The 14,590-nt window shown below is 57.2% G+C and overlaps 1 protein-coding gene across 1 annotated transcript in view; it reads left to right on the top strand.

Moving 5' to 3' along the window:
* Positions 1 to 14,590, top strand: part of GTF3C1 (general transcription factor IIIC subunit 1) — a gene marked incomplete at its 5' end in the record, with an annotated part of 57,604 nt that overhangs the window by 38,241 nt on the left and 4,773 nt on the right. Inside the window, 8 exon segments of the mRNA XM_049639372.1 lie at positions 491 to 633; positions 2,709 to 2,790; positions 4,558 to 4,670; positions 6,406 to 6,468; positions 7,300 to 7,393; positions 11,404 to 11,576; positions 12,953 to 13,240; positions 13,426 to 13,685. Of these exon segments, the coding sequence (XP_049495329.1) occupies positions 491 to 633; positions 2,709 to 2,790; positions 4,558 to 4,670; positions 6,406 to 6,468; positions 7,300 to 7,393; positions 11,404 to 11,576; positions 12,953 to 13,240; positions 13,426 to 13,685 (1,216 nt within the window).

Raw genomic sequence — 14,590 nt, 5'->3', positions numbered from 1 at the left:
GCCCCTTCCCTGTCTTGGTGCTCCTTTCCTGCATGTTTTTGGCGGAGATGTTCTCCTGAGTCTCTGATGGTGAAGCTAATTCAGTGCTTCTGTTTCTACTAACGCACAGAATGTTTCTGAGCGTACGCGATGTGCTCTTAAACCTCGAGAACCGCCCAGCTGACACGTTTGGCATAACCTTCCCTAACAAGCTGCCCTTCCAGACAGCATTACCCTGTGCCCTCCGAGTACCTGTTACTTGCCGGAACACTCTTCCCCACCAGTTGTTGAGGATTTGGCTTATTCTTCTCTGCCCAGCACCTCACTCGTGCCAGGCGCACCGTCAGTGCTCCGTAAATGTGATCCAAGTAAAGCCGGGAGGGGCCGGCTTTGAGTGTCCGCTGAGGAAGGAGGCGCCGCAGAACATACCTTCCCCTGTCCTTTGCGATCGTGACCCATAACGCGGGCTCTGGGGATACTGATTTTCCTTCTTGGCTTGTGTGTGTTCCAGGTGAAGGGCCCATTTGTCCCCTGGCAAGTTGTGCGGGACATTTTGCACTCCACCTTTGAAGAGTCTCTGGATAAAACCTCCCATTCGGTCGGACGAAGAGCTCGCTACATAGTCCGAAACCCCCAGGCCTATCTGAACTATAAGTAAGCCGTGTTTGAACTTCCATAAGTTGGGGCCACATTTACTCCCGTGCTTCTAGTTCGTTCTTTACTTTCCTTGCATCTCGTTTGCCCAAGAGTCCGCCCTGAAATCCAGAGAGAGCGGTGTGTGTGCAATAGCTCACCCGTAGCCTGCCCGAGTGTTGGGGCCTGTGGGTGAAACCGCTTGTGAGTTTTCAAGGGCTCGGCCTGCCTCTGGGCCGTTTTCCGTATCCGGGGTCTTACACGCTTCAGGACAGCCTTGTGACGTACGTGCTGTTCTCCTTCACTACCCATGAGGACGCGGAGGCCAGTCAGGCTGGGCGACTTACTGAATGCATCCCGCCAGCGGCGCGTGGTCAGGCAGAGGCGTCTGCTGAGTTTCGCCACTGTCTTCAGCGCTCAGGGCGGTTCTAGATGTCAGGGCCCGTCACATAGCTCCCTCCAGGAAGAAGCGGGGCAGGACCGGAGCCATCGGACCCAAGAGCACTGTCCCCATTACGTCCTCAGCACGTCCTCGGCGTTCCCCTAGAGGGCCGGGTCCGCGTAGTGGTGGCGGCTGGCCGGGGGCCGCAAAGCGTCCTCGTTGTGGCTTGTCGGTTGCCAGTGAGGCTGCCCACCCAGGCCTTCCTCCCACGGCCAGGGCACGGCGCTGTCGCCCACCCTGTCAGCCCCCGCCACAGGCGTGGGCTCGAGTGGGGAGGACCAGCGGGCGTCCGGGCTGTGCGCGGGGGGGGCCCGAGCGTTGCCGCCAGCACGAGAGCGGGGCCAGGAGGGGGCACGTGGCAGGGTTGGGAAGGACTGCTCCCACCGACTGGTTGTTCGTGCCCTGGGTCAGCAGGAGAGCGTGGCTCGGGTTGACTCTGAGCCGTGGGCTGCCTGCCATCCGCTGGGTTGTAGAGGGAGACAGCCCAGCCGTGGATTGTGGAGTAAACCACTGCGACCAGTTGCTCACCCTCAACACAACTGACATTTGGGGCCAGGTCATTGTTTGTTGTGGGGCCGTCCTGTGCACTGTAGCATGTTCAGTAGAAGCCCCGCCTCCACCCACTAGATGCCAGCGGCGCCCCACCCCCGACCGTGACAACCACACACGCAGGGGCCGGCGCACGAGGGCCCTTCCTGTGGGGAGCCACTTGGCCCTATGTGGAGAATCTTAGACTTTTCTAGAAGGGCTGTGGTCACCTGCTCCAAACCCCTCTTTTTTCAGAGTGGGAACAGCCCCAGAGAGAGGATGCAAGTCAGCCAGGGTGATAGTGCGTTGGCAGTGGAGTGAGTTCTGGAACTTGGGCTTCCTGGCCCCTGCCTGATGCTTCTCCGCTTGTCCCGCAGCGGCTGCTGGGCGAGGGGGACACGAAGGGCTGCGGCCCAGAGCCGCAGGACCCGGCACGAGACGTGTATCCACTTGGGGGCTGTGCCCTCACCTGCGAACAGAACGATACAGCCAATGTTAGCCACCCCTGGCCCACCCGCCCCGGCCCTCGGCAGGCAGGTGACCGTGGGGCCCCGACACCTCACCGAGCTCTAGGATGGAATGACAGCCTCCACCTTGCAAGCTCTTTGTGGAGGTGCAAGTGCCCGGCTCATAGCAGCCCTGCAAACACGGGTTGCCTTTGCCCGCACTTCTTAGTGGGCAGGTCAGACTCTCCTTACGTCGCGGAGAGACAAAGATGTGTAGCGGACAGAGAGCGCTTTTGGAGATGAGAGCTCTTTCCCGTAGTGACACCAGGGCCTGTGTGATAGTTTAACATTTAGAGCACATCTTCACATAGGACATCTCATTTGGTCCTGGCCAGATGCCTGTGAGGGCAGGCAGGCGGGAGTCCCTGTTCTCAGTTTAGAAGTGGAGGACGGAAGCTCGGAGAGGCCGAGCGTGTGACGTGTGGGCGGCCACAGACCTGACTTGACTCGGGGTTAGCTGACCCCAAATCCTGCACTGTTAAGAGCCGTCATCACCCAGCAGGTATAAGGAAATCGTACTCTGTGTTTAGCCAAGGCCAGATGTGTTAGAACAGGAGCCTTCCGGCGACTCTGAACACAGACCTCAAGCCAGACCTCACGGCCGTCCTCCCTCCCTGCAGGGTTTGCCTGGCCGAGGTGTACCAGGATAAAGCACTTGTCGGGGACTTCATGAATCGAAAGGGCGACTACGAAGACCCAAAGGTAGGCCCCCCTGGGTCATCAGGCTCAGCCTGCCCTGAGGGCAGGGGTCTCTGGGTTCCCGTCTGGTCCTGTGGGTCCTGCAGCGCCTCCGCTGGCCTTACAACGTGGATGTTTCTCCCGCGCGTCTGGGAGATCGGCTCCTTCGTTCTGTGGCTTTGGCCCCCGTTTGATGTGGCTCTAGCACCGGTTCTCAGAGGTGGTTAGAATCTGACATGCCACTTTGCAGTTGGGCCTGTTTCGTTAAGAAAACAGGGCCGCTCTTCGGAACGTCCAAACCGCTGGACTCCCTGGAAAGTTAGCAGACAGGACGGGGCCTGAGTTTTCTGGATGCTTTGTGGGCGGGCTGGGCCGGCGGCTGACAGGAGTGAAGCCATCTTTCCAGACCCAGATTCCCTGCCCTGTGGCTCAGAGTCTCCTCATCCCCCGCTCGCCGAGCCAGCGCCGGGCTCTGTGCACGTGCGTCAGGCCTGGCGCCAGGCGAGGCCGGTCACAGCAGAGACCCAGCCCTTCTCGGGGAGCCCAGGGCAGTGGACAGGCAGAGAAGTGACTCTTCAGAGCGGTGCAGTCACCCGAGGGGAAAGCCCAGGCCCGCTGAGGTCGCACAGGGAGTACTGAGTGCTTTTGGTGCAGATGACAGAACACAACAACCCCACGGGGCTTCCAGCTGTTTCTCCCACGTGCCCAGCACCTCAGAAGAGGGCAGCCCTGTGCGGGCACAGCAAAGCAGAGATGTCATCAAGGCCCCACGTTCAGTCTGTCACTGGCTCCTGGTCCCTAATGGTCAGTGTTCATCCTCATACTGGCCACCTCGTGGTTGCCCCCTGACAGGTGGAGCTCCGTCCTCATCCCAGAATCCCAGGGCAGGAAGGATGGGGAGAGGGTGGCACTGGACCCTGGGATCAGGGAGGGGCCAGCCTCGGCCAGAGGCCCCTGAGGTTGCTTTCATTGGTTTAGATTCATCTTGACTCCTCCTGGGAGGCTGGGCAAATCAGATCGGGGCTGGCTCCAGGCTGAGAACGAACGGGGCCCCGGAAATGGGCTGCCAGCAGCATCTACTGCAGAGGGCTTCCGAAGGTGTTAGCACTTAGCCTAGACTCCAAAGATGAGGGACCCACTGAGGCAGAGGCAGCAAAGGAAGGGGGAACAGGGTGCTGGGGAGGGGGCCGCAGTGGGGCAGGAGCACGCCCTCCTCCTGCAGCGTGGGACAGCTTGCCCCCTGGGGGACGGATTAGAGGTGAGGCAGCGGGGAGAGTGATCTGTGCCCTAGTCTGGACTGGGCTGGGGGCAGCGCAGGGAGGGAGGGAGCCATTTGGGGTCCACGGTTGAGGGTGGGAGGGGAGGAGGAGGAGGCCGAGGCCGCTGTGCTCAGGGTGAGCCAGGGAGGAACAGAGTTGGGAAGGGGGAGGCAGCAGGGGAGCACGGGCCGGGCCTGCTGATAGGTGGCGCGCAGCCGTGGGAGGCTGCAGGGATAGTGTGGGACACACTTGGGCCTTCCTGGGGCCTGGGGCCTGGGGCAGAGCTGGCAGTGCAGGAGTGAGGGCTGGCAGCGTGTTCCTTGCCCGAAATCCCTGGGCCCAGTGGCGTCTATCACCTCCCCAGGTGGATTCAGCAGGCTCAGGAGGCAGGAAGGCAGAGGAGGTTACGGTTCTCAGTCCACATTTCCGGGGGGTCGCTGCTGGGAATTTGTGACAAGATTTCCCTTGACGTATCAGCAAAACCTCCCTTCAGGGAGAGAAACGGCTTAATCTCATTCTCTCATCTTGAAAGGTTTGTGCCAATGAGTACAAAGAGTTTGTGGAGAAGCTCAAGGAGAAGTTCAGCTCAGCCCTGAAGAATCCTAATCTTGAAACCCCAGACACACTCCAGGAGCTGTTTGCCAGGTAAGGTTCTTCTGGGAAGTTTCTGTGTGACTCTTACGGGGCAAGAGGAAGAGTCACCAGCCACGGGCGTCTCCCCTGGTCAGCAGTTCCACGGCCTTGCAGCTGACCTGGCTGTGTCCCCTGACTCTGAACCAGCTCGCCTCCTCTCGTGGGCGACTCGAAAAAGGAGAGGCCAGTGCCAACCCCAGCACCCCACCGGGCGCCCCCATTCCTTCTCCCACAGAGGCCCTGCTGCTGACTTAATCCGGGCTTCCCCGCGCACCGGGTGTGCTTTTACTAAGATTGCTCACTTGACCTAGGAGGACACTCCAGGATAGAAGTAGCCCTCCCGAGGCGGCAGCGCTTGTGACCCACAGGGCCAGGGTTTGAACTTCCGCGGTGGGCCTGATTCCAGAGCCCCAGCTCTTTCCAGCTCGGCCGCTGGGCGCCTGGAGAACATACTTGGGTCCAAGCACAGAACCCGTGAAATGTTTGAGTCTTGAGTTCTGTGATCCAGGCCTGTTGCCACTGCCTAATTCACCTGTGAATCCCTTCTTACCAGCCCCATCGAGGCGGTCCCTCTGGCCACTAGATGTCTGAATTTCTTCCTGTAGAGAGGACGTTCATCTGTTGGTTCCTGTTTGGGAACCCTAGGACATGGTTGCATTTAGCCCCAACAGCTTCATCCGGAGATCTCGATCTTCCATCCGTCCAACAGACAATTTACGTGGTGCCCGCGTATACCAGCGAGCGATTTGTAGTTGTTTTCAGAGTTGACATCAGTACCTTCTTTTGTGTTTGGGGCTCGTTTTTGCAGAGTTCCCCAGAACTCTCAAAGGGCATGGTTTATGTTCAGTCTTAAAGGTGTTTCAAATGGCCCGCATATTTTCAGTAAATTTACGAGGCAACTTGTAGTTATAAAAAAAATACGGTTAAAATAAAGCCTTTTTATTTTTTAAAGGAGAGTTCATGAACCATCTGGAGGAAGGAAGAAGTCCCGCCCAGTTGTAACAGTTTAACACTAAATTTGATCTGGAGCATTCTGGCAGGACAGGCAAAAAAGAAAATGGATCCAAATACTTTGACTGAAACCAGTTCACATTTCCTGTTAACTAAATTTTAGGAAGAATTTACTGTTGCCAAGACAAATTTTGACTTTAGAATTATAGAAGCCAAAGAAATGTCTTGCAAATGAACAGCCATTATTTTTTTTAAGTGAGTTCTGCGATTTTGTCTTACGTTGAATTGCCTGGCTCTGAAATGCAATGGCTGGCACATTGGACTTTTCTTCTTGTATTTGTTTGCTTGGTAGGAACACAAACAACATTACTCGAAGCTCAGAAACACAGATGGGAACATAGCCTGCTATCTGATACAGCTACTCCCTCTTTTGAGATATTTTCTTCCAGACATCTTTCTTATGCTTGTTTTTAATCCTGATGGACCCACGATTTTAGATCCCCTTCCCTTGACAATTAGCGGTGGCTCTCTGCCAATAGGCACTTTTCTGTGTTGTTTCACAATTGTCCATAAATGAACACTCCTCATTTTCTCAACCCTCTTTTTACCAGCGCACTCGTTTGACGAGTGGAGTATGGTATTTTCTCATTGTAATTGACACGTACGTGTTTGAATGTTAACGAGTTTCACATTTTCTCCAGCACGGTCGCCAGCGAATGGCCACGTTGAGCAAGCATCCGCGCAGCGAAGGTCTCCTGTGTTCCACTGACATGCTCTCCTTTCGTCCCTTATGCAGATACCGAGTTTTGGCGATTGGAGACGAAAAGGATCTGACCAGGAAAGAGGATGAACTTAATAGGTAGGTACTGATGTACTGAGTGCCTTTCCCTCAGCCCATGATCCTGGCTGCCTGCGGCCTGGCACAGGAGTCACCCCGGGCCCGACCTAGCCTGCCGGCCGTCTTTGAAAGTGAAGTTGTGTGCGAACGCAGCCTGTTCTGTGGGTCGTCTGTGCTGGTTTCATCCTGCAACATCAGGTCAAGTGACTGTGGCAGAGACCACACAGCCCTCGAAGACCGAAATATTTATTATCTGGCCCTTTCCGGGAAAAGCTTGCCCACCCGAGCCTCACATAGCAGTGGCTTAGCCTTAAAGTGAGTTGAGGAGGAGACAGTTTCAATTCTCAGCCCGTGAGCTTTCCACGCAAAGCTCTGCTTAGAAAGCTCAGCTGGTTTTTCTCATGTTGGATAACCAAGATTCAGTTTGATTTTAGCTCTACATTTCAATGAGAAGCCTCTCCTTTTTGGAGAAGAACTTGTTGGAGGTTGGATGAAAATGGGGCACGTGGCTGGGCCAGTCAGTGGAGCGTGCTACTCTTGATCTCATAGGTAGGTAGGTAGGTGTACTGAAAAAAATCTCAGCCCTGACTACATTTGTCAGTTGTCACGTACACCTGTTTTACGGCACCACTTACCCACTAGACTCAAACATTTTTTCCTGCAAACATGGAGCAGTTAGTAAGGCTTAAAAACCACCATGTGTTTTGTTTCGGTTTATGAACAGTCTAGGCGTTCGTAGCACTTTCATGGGAGGCAGCACTTTTTGAAAACGAGAACTGAATCCACCCAAAGTGAGCAGTGCCCGTGGCCCGCGGCCTCACGTGCTCTGCCGCCCACCCCACTGTCTTTCAGCGTGGATGACATCCACTTCCTGGTGCTCCAGAACCTGGTCCAGAGCACGCTGGCCCTCTCGGACAGCCAGATGGAGTCCTGCCGGTCGTTTCAGGTGGGTAGCGGGCACCCGGCGGCAGCTTTGCGGGAGCGCTGTGGGGCTCGCCCTGTCAGAGGCGGGAGCCGAGGGAGGCCCTCCTCGCTCATTCTCTTCTCAGCTGTGCGGTCTCGGGGGGTCCGATTTCCCCCGAGACTCACGCCCTCACTTCTTTGATCTCGGAAGTGTGGCGGCAGGATCCAGTGACCGTCCCCCCCAAATCCTTCCTGTGCTGAGGTTTTCGGTCTGATGTTTAAGGCAGAAACTTAGGCAGAAGAGGAGGTGAGCCATGACAAAGGACTGAGGCAGCAATTGAGCTGTACAGCTTATCTTCTCAAATCAGAACTTCTAAATGTCGAGATACTTTGATCTCTGGAGATCACCGTGCGGGAAGGCTGCCTTTCTCCGGGCCACGAGCTTAGATCTCTCCTGAGAACGTCTTAGAACGTAATGCTGCTTTATCTTGGCTGAGGGAGGGTGGAGGGCAGGCAGGCGCTTCTCCTTGAACCCCATCCCGAGCCTGGGGAGGTGCTGATATTAATTAGCACTCGCTACAAACAGGAAACTTGCGTTTCCCAGGGCGCGAAAAAGCAAATGTCCACGATCACACGACTCTCCATTGACCCAGAGTCCATGTGGCTCCAGGGCCCCAGCGGAGAGGTGCTCAGAAGGGCCTGCTCCCCGCCCCAAGCCAGTGCCTCCCTTGTTTTTGATGGTCACACAGGTGTATTCCAAATGGAACCTATTCACTTTTGTATTTAACCTCCAAATCTGAAACTCAGTGCTGGTTTACGTTACCAAATCAGCCCAGTTTGGAACACGAGAGGGACAAATATGAAAAAAAGGGATGGTATTATTTCTTTCCTTTTTTTTATTTTCTTCTATTTTTTTTTTAATTTTTTTTTAACGTTTATTTATTTTTTTTATTTTTGAGACAGAGAGACACAGAGCGTGAACGGGGGAGGGTCAGAGAGAGAGGGAGACACAGAATCGGAAACAGGCTCCAGGCTCTGAGCTGTCAGCACAGAGCCCGACGCGGGGCTCGAACTCAAGGACCGCGAGATCATGACCTGAGCCGAAGTCAGACACTTAACCGACTGAGCCACCCACGCGCCCCTATTTTATTTTAATGTTTCTTCATTTTTGAGAGAGAGAGAGAGAGACAGAGCACAAGCAGGGGAGGGGCAGAGAGAGAGAGGGAGACACAGAATCTGAAGCAGGCTCCAGGCTCCGAGCTGTCAGCACAGAGCCTAACGTGGGACTCGAACCCACAGACCACAAGATCATGACCTGAGCCGAAGTCGGACGCTCAACCGACTGAGCCACCCAGGCGCCCGTTTCTAATCCCACTGATGAGTTCAGACAGGTAGTGTCCCAAACTTTGGGTACCTCCTCATCCACCAGGGAGCCCTTGCAGCATGTGGCCCCCAGGCCCCGCGCCCAGAGACCGCAGAGGGGGTGGGATCCTCACAAGCATGCTGCCGGCCCCAGGATTCTGACCAGGGTCCTCGGAGCACCCTGGGGGAAGACACGGTGTAGACCTAGCTTGGACACTGCACATATCTTCCAGATGGTGCTTGTTACTTTGGCCACAGAGGATATGAGGAGCACTGGGGGGAAACGGAGCGATTTAGGGAAAATACGTGACCCCGTGTGACCTGGTGGCGCTTCAGAGCACCACCCCGGCCCGAGTCCTTTTACAGCAACGGCCAGGCCTCTGCAGACTCAAGACTGAACGCTCTTTCCATGCCTCTCTCAATTCGTCACCGTGAGATGCAGCTGTGGTGGAGGGGTCCCCAGTCATCCTGTTCTTGCCCCCCTCGGTGCCACGCAGCACTTGAGCCACGTTTATTCACGTGACGTGTGTACGTCTCGGAGTGGGAGGCTGGTGGTGGTGCCTCGCCCCTCCTGCATCCCAGCACTTTACAGATAAAGAGGGCAAAGCCTTGTGGGAGTCTCAACACACAGAGAACAAGAATGGAACGGTTTTGGGGTGGGGGGCAGAAGTCCCAAGCAGACGGCCCCCAGTCTGGCCCTGGCTCTGTCTTGTCAGACCCAAGCTTGTTTAAAAAGAAAAAAAAAATGTTTTTAATTTACTGCCAGCATTGCCCATAAAGATCCCAATTTCCGACTTTATACCTGTGGCCGTGGAGGGACCTTTTGGCTCTTCTGCCCAGCAGGGATTCGAGCCGGACGGGACCTCGGGGGTCAGTCCAACCGCTCATCACACAAGCAAGCCCGGCCCCAAAGTTAACGGCCAAAGCCAGGTCCCCGCGTCCCAGCCAGGGCCTCGTCCCCCGCGTCATCCTGCTGCTGTCCCTCCTCCGGTTCCGTTGGCAGGCGGCGTCTGGGTTCTGGTGGGTGGTGCCGAAGGCCTCATCACTCTCCTTGCCCCCCGGGGGCGTGGGAAGTTGCGTGAGGCAGTGCCTGGGCCACAGCAAGAGGCGGGTGCTTCGTCAGTGACTGCCCGGCTGGCACTGAACGCTGGAGGGCCATCGGGGATGAGGTCAGAGGCCTTATATGGGATCCCACAAGGCTCCCTGCAGCCCCAAACTTCCGGAGGGGCTCTGCAGGGAAGCAGCCACTCCCAGGGGGCCGTGGTCGACTGTCTGCCTCTCGCATATCTGGCAGGCTGGGCCACACTCGCTCACTCCCCAGGCTTGGTGTGAGTGCTCCTGCACCAGCAGTCATCTGGGGAGCATGCCCATCACACAAGGCTTTTCTTTTTTTCCTTTCTTTTTTTAAATACAACTTATCGTCGAGTTGACTAACATACAGTGTGTACAGTGTGGTTTTGGGGGTAGGTTACAGGGCTTTTCACAGGAAGTGGAGCCCAGCTCCCCCCTCCCCAGAGGAGAGGAATGATGGCAAATTGGCCCCTCCCCCACCTCTTTCCCTCTACCCCATGCAGTGCTTTCCCTTCAGGCCTGATGGTCTGTGCACCATGCCTGACGTCGAAGCTCTGTCTAGAGACATCGAGGGTGGTGTGTGGGCCTCAGACTGACAAGACCCAGTGTGTGCCCAGATCCCCCTCCGGCCAGCACCCCGACTGACTACTGCCTTGGCTCTGCTGATCTCCTATGTCCCTCTGCCATGGCACAGTGGTGAGGTCACTGGACTTGAGGGCAAGGCCTCGTTCTCGCCTCTTCTTGGTCCCACCCCTGCCCAGCAATGTGGCCTCGGAAGCTCCCTCGAAGTCCACGAGCCTCCGTCTTCTCTGGCACTCGTGATTCTGGGGGCGATGCGGCAGAGAACCTTCCGAGCCTAAAATGCTCAGACCGTGACCATACTTTTTCCTGGCCAGCACTTTTGAGGAGACAGGCCTAGCAGGAACTGTCCTGGGGTCTAGTGGATGCTGGACATTTGCTGTTGGGCCAGTTGGCCAGATGGTGTGGACGGAGTAAAGCGGACGTGTTTGGGAACATACTGTGTGGGCGGAGCCAACCAGACGTACTAATGGGCTGAGTGAGGAGTAGGGAAAAGAGTGATATCAGAGATGATTCTGCGTTGACTCCCACTGTCTTTTTTTTATTTAAAATTTTTTTTTTAACGTTTATTTATTTTGAGACAGAAAGAGACAGAGCATGAATGGGGGAGGGTCCGAGAGAGGGAGACACAGAATCTGAAACAGGCTCCAGGCTCTGAGCTGTCAGCACAGAACCCGACGCGGGGCTCGAACTCACGGAACGTGAGATCATGACCTGAGCCGAAGTCGGCCGCTTAACCGACTGAGTCACCCAGGCGCCCCAACTCCCACTGTCTTTTTATCCAAGACTTAGCTGTGGGGTGCAGAGCAGTCCTTTCTCCCAGCTGCCTGTCCCTCTCTGTAATCTCCGGGGTGAGACGTGATGGGAGGGAGAAGTTTGAGGGTCGGAACTGCTGGCTTCCTCTGGGCACTCTCACACCACACCCCCGGGTGTCCTTGTCCCCCTGTGGGCCCCTCCTCTGCAGACCAGCTGTAGCGTCTGCTCCCCCCACCCCCCAGCTGCGGGACCACCTTGCTCACCCGCTGCCTTGCTGTGTCGCAGACTTTCCGCCTGTACCGGGAGTACAAGGACCATATTCTGGTGAAGGCCTTCATGGAGTGCCAGAAAAGGAGCTTGGTCAACCGGCGCCGCGTCAACCACATGCTCGGCCCGAAGAAAAACCGGGCTCTGCCCTTCGTGCCCATGTCCTACCAGTTGTCCCAGACCTACTACAGGTGAGCCCCGGGCGGGGCTGGGGAAGGCGCAGGGCGTCACCTCCAGGGGGTGCCACCTCCAGGGGGGGCGTCACCTCCAGGGGGCGTGGGGCCCTCCCGTGGCCACAAGTGCAGGGTGCAGCTTCTGGAACGAGTTTCCTTCTCTGCGCCTGTGCCACCTGCTGTGGGGATAAGGGCAGTGCTCGCAAAGGTTTGTTCTGGGACATTTACCAAAATGAGTTTCTAACGTAACAATTCGACTAACGGCACAGCCTCGTCGTCGGGCCTAATCGGTCATTCTCACAGCTCAGAGCTGCTCCGGGCTTCATCTTGAAGCCATCCCGTATTTTCCAGACTCCGTTTGCAGCACACCAGCCACCTGAGTGGTGGTTTGGGATGCTGTGAGTCACCTTCCGGAGCGCCTCCTGACGGGAGCACTCCTCACAGCGTGGTCCGCAGCCGGCGTGGCTGGTCTTGGTTACCCGCTCCGCATTTTGTGCCACTGGCCTCCTTAACCACACACATGGAGAGGAAATCTGTGGAAATAGTCCCAGGAGTCTCCTCTCCTTGGCAGCCCTCGGCCTTGGCTGGCCTCCTCTTCTCCAGGCTGTTCTCCTTGTCCGTCCTCAGATCTGCACTGAGGTCGTCAGAAACAGAAGAGCAGCGAAATGAGGGGGTTTGGGTTTTCTTAGGCATCCCTTTGCCCGTAACTCCAGACGGTCACGCCTTTCTTGAAGGCCTCTCCCGAGTGACCTTCTGCGTCCTTTGCCTTCCTGGGATGCCACCTGCTGCAGTAAAAAGAGCCGTGGCTTGGGAGGCAGGAGACATGGGTCCAGGTCCAGCAAGGCCACTTCTCGACCGTTTTTCCCCTGCAGCATTCTAGTCTGTGAGCCAAGGGGTGGTGTTCACATCAGGAAGACCTCTGGGTCCCTCCCTGGGACCTGGGCCCGCGTTACAGCGATATGGGAAGGCACACCTGTGGACAGAGACCAGGCCTTGACTGTGCAGCCACCTCATGGAGACAGTGAGACAGACACACTCGTGTCCTCTCATCTCCCCGTGGTTCAGGGCTTGCCTCGCTAAAGGTTACCGCTAACAAAACGTGCATCCGCCTTCCCCAATTTGGCGCCTGTTCATAGCGAAAGGCCGCGAGGCGTGGAGTAGCGGGTTAGATGAAAGGCCACGGCCCCTCCGTGCAGGTGTCCGGTGAGCAGGGAAGGCACACGCAGAGGGGATTGGAACGCGGCGCCCTCACAGAGGCGGAAAAGAGGGCTTTGCGGGGGGGCTGGCATGGCCAGTTTTGAATGTGAGGGTCTGAAGCGCCCATAGCCCATCCACGCCAAGCCCTCCAACATCCCGTCCTCAGTTCGGACCTTACCTCCTTTTTGTCCGCACAGGATTTTTACTTGGCGATTTCCAAGCACCGTCTGCACAGAATCGTTCCAGTTCTTCAAGAAAATCCTGGCTGCCGGCAAGTTGGACCAGCCTGATAATTTTTCCTTCAAAGACCAGGATAATAATGAGCCTGCACGTGACATGGTGGCATTTTCTCTGGACGGCCCCGGAGGACACTGTGTGGCCGCCCTGACCCTCTTCTCTCTGGGCCTCGTTTCCGTGGACGTCCGGATCCCGGAGCAGATCGTGGTGGTGGACAGCTCCATGGTGGAGAACGAGGTCATTAAGAGGTAAGGGCTGGGGTGTAAGCAGGTGGGGCACGCACGCTGCTCTGAGCACAGCCGGGGCTCCGGCGCCGGGGGCTTCCTCTCACGGCCGCGGCGTCACAGCGGCCACGCCCTGGGGGAGCCGGGGTGCGGCAGCCAGGCCGGGCCCGGCTCGCGCGCGGTCCCCTAGGTCCGTTTTCCTCTCCCAGCCTGGGGAAGGACGGGGGCTTGGACGAGGATGACGACGAAGAGGAAGACCTGGACGAGGGCTCTGGGGGCAAGCACCGGGCCATCGAGGTGAAAGCCCGCCAGGCCTCCCACACCAACTACCTGCTGATGCGGGGCTACTGCGCGCCCGGCATCGTCAGCACCCGCAACCTGAACCCCAACGACAGCATCGTGGTGAACTCCTGTCTGGTGAAGTTCCGGCTCCGCCGCACCCCGGCGCCCACCCGGCTCTGGCCCATCGGTGAGTGGCGCCGGCCGCCCCACGCCCCGACCCCCCTCGCCCCCCCCCAGGCCTCGCGGGGGAGCCTCCGCTGGCCAGCCCTTCTCCTCCTGGGCCACCCCCCGCAGCGGCCGCGTTAGAGCGGACCCCCTCTTCTGTTCCTTTCCCTCAGTCCCACGTGCAGGCCTACACCCTCAGGTGGCCCCCTGGGCCCCGTGTCCTGGCCCACACTCGCCACGCAGCCTTGTCATACTGCCGGTTCCCTCCATCGCTTGAAATCACATACTTTCACAAACTGCTTACGTGTCACTTCTGACCTCTTGCTAGGACAGTCGGGTGTTCGGCTGACATTCATTGCCTGTCACCTCCCTTATTTACACTTTTTATACTCTTTCTGTCTCTTCTGTTAATTACGTCTGAAGCTCTAAGTAGCCTGCTTAAACCTTCCGTTCCCACATACCCTGAATGTGAGGCAGTCTCTTCCTCTCCCCCCACAGAAAGTGAACACATTCGGGCCTCTTCCCACCCCTTTCCTGCCTCCGCCTTTCCTTCGCCTTCCCCCGTCGGGGTGCACGGTGTTTACTTTCAGTTTCAGAACCCCAGTTAGTGTTCTGTGCTCTGTCTGGAGTTTGGCTTGGGCAAAAACGTGGTCCGTGTGACCGTGGTCGTGGCAGAGACAGCTTTTACGGGAAGAACGCACACCGGCCCCGCTTGCGAGAGCACACGTGGGAGTTGGGGGCGGGGGCCCGCGATGTCTCCCGGGGTCTGAGGAGCAGGGAACACGGGAGCACCGACAAGGCAGGGCCCCCTCCGGGGCTCCGAGGCTGCACTTCTCAGACCCTGGCCCCAAGGGGCATCAAGGGACACGTGTCGGGAGCCCAACTGCCAGGGGCCGTGCCCTGTGCAGCCAGAAGGTGACCCCTTGC

Source organism: Panthera uncia, chromosome E3 (genome assembly GCF_023721935.1).
Source record: "Panthera uncia isolate 11264 chromosome E3, Puncia_PCG_1.0, whole genome shotgun sequence".
Lineage (NCBI taxonomy): Eukaryota > Metazoa > Chordata > Mammalia > Carnivora > Felidae > Panthera > Panthera uncia.
The sequence above is the reverse complement of the archived record's forward strand: the minus strand, read 5'-3'. Positions and strand labels throughout refer to the sequence as shown.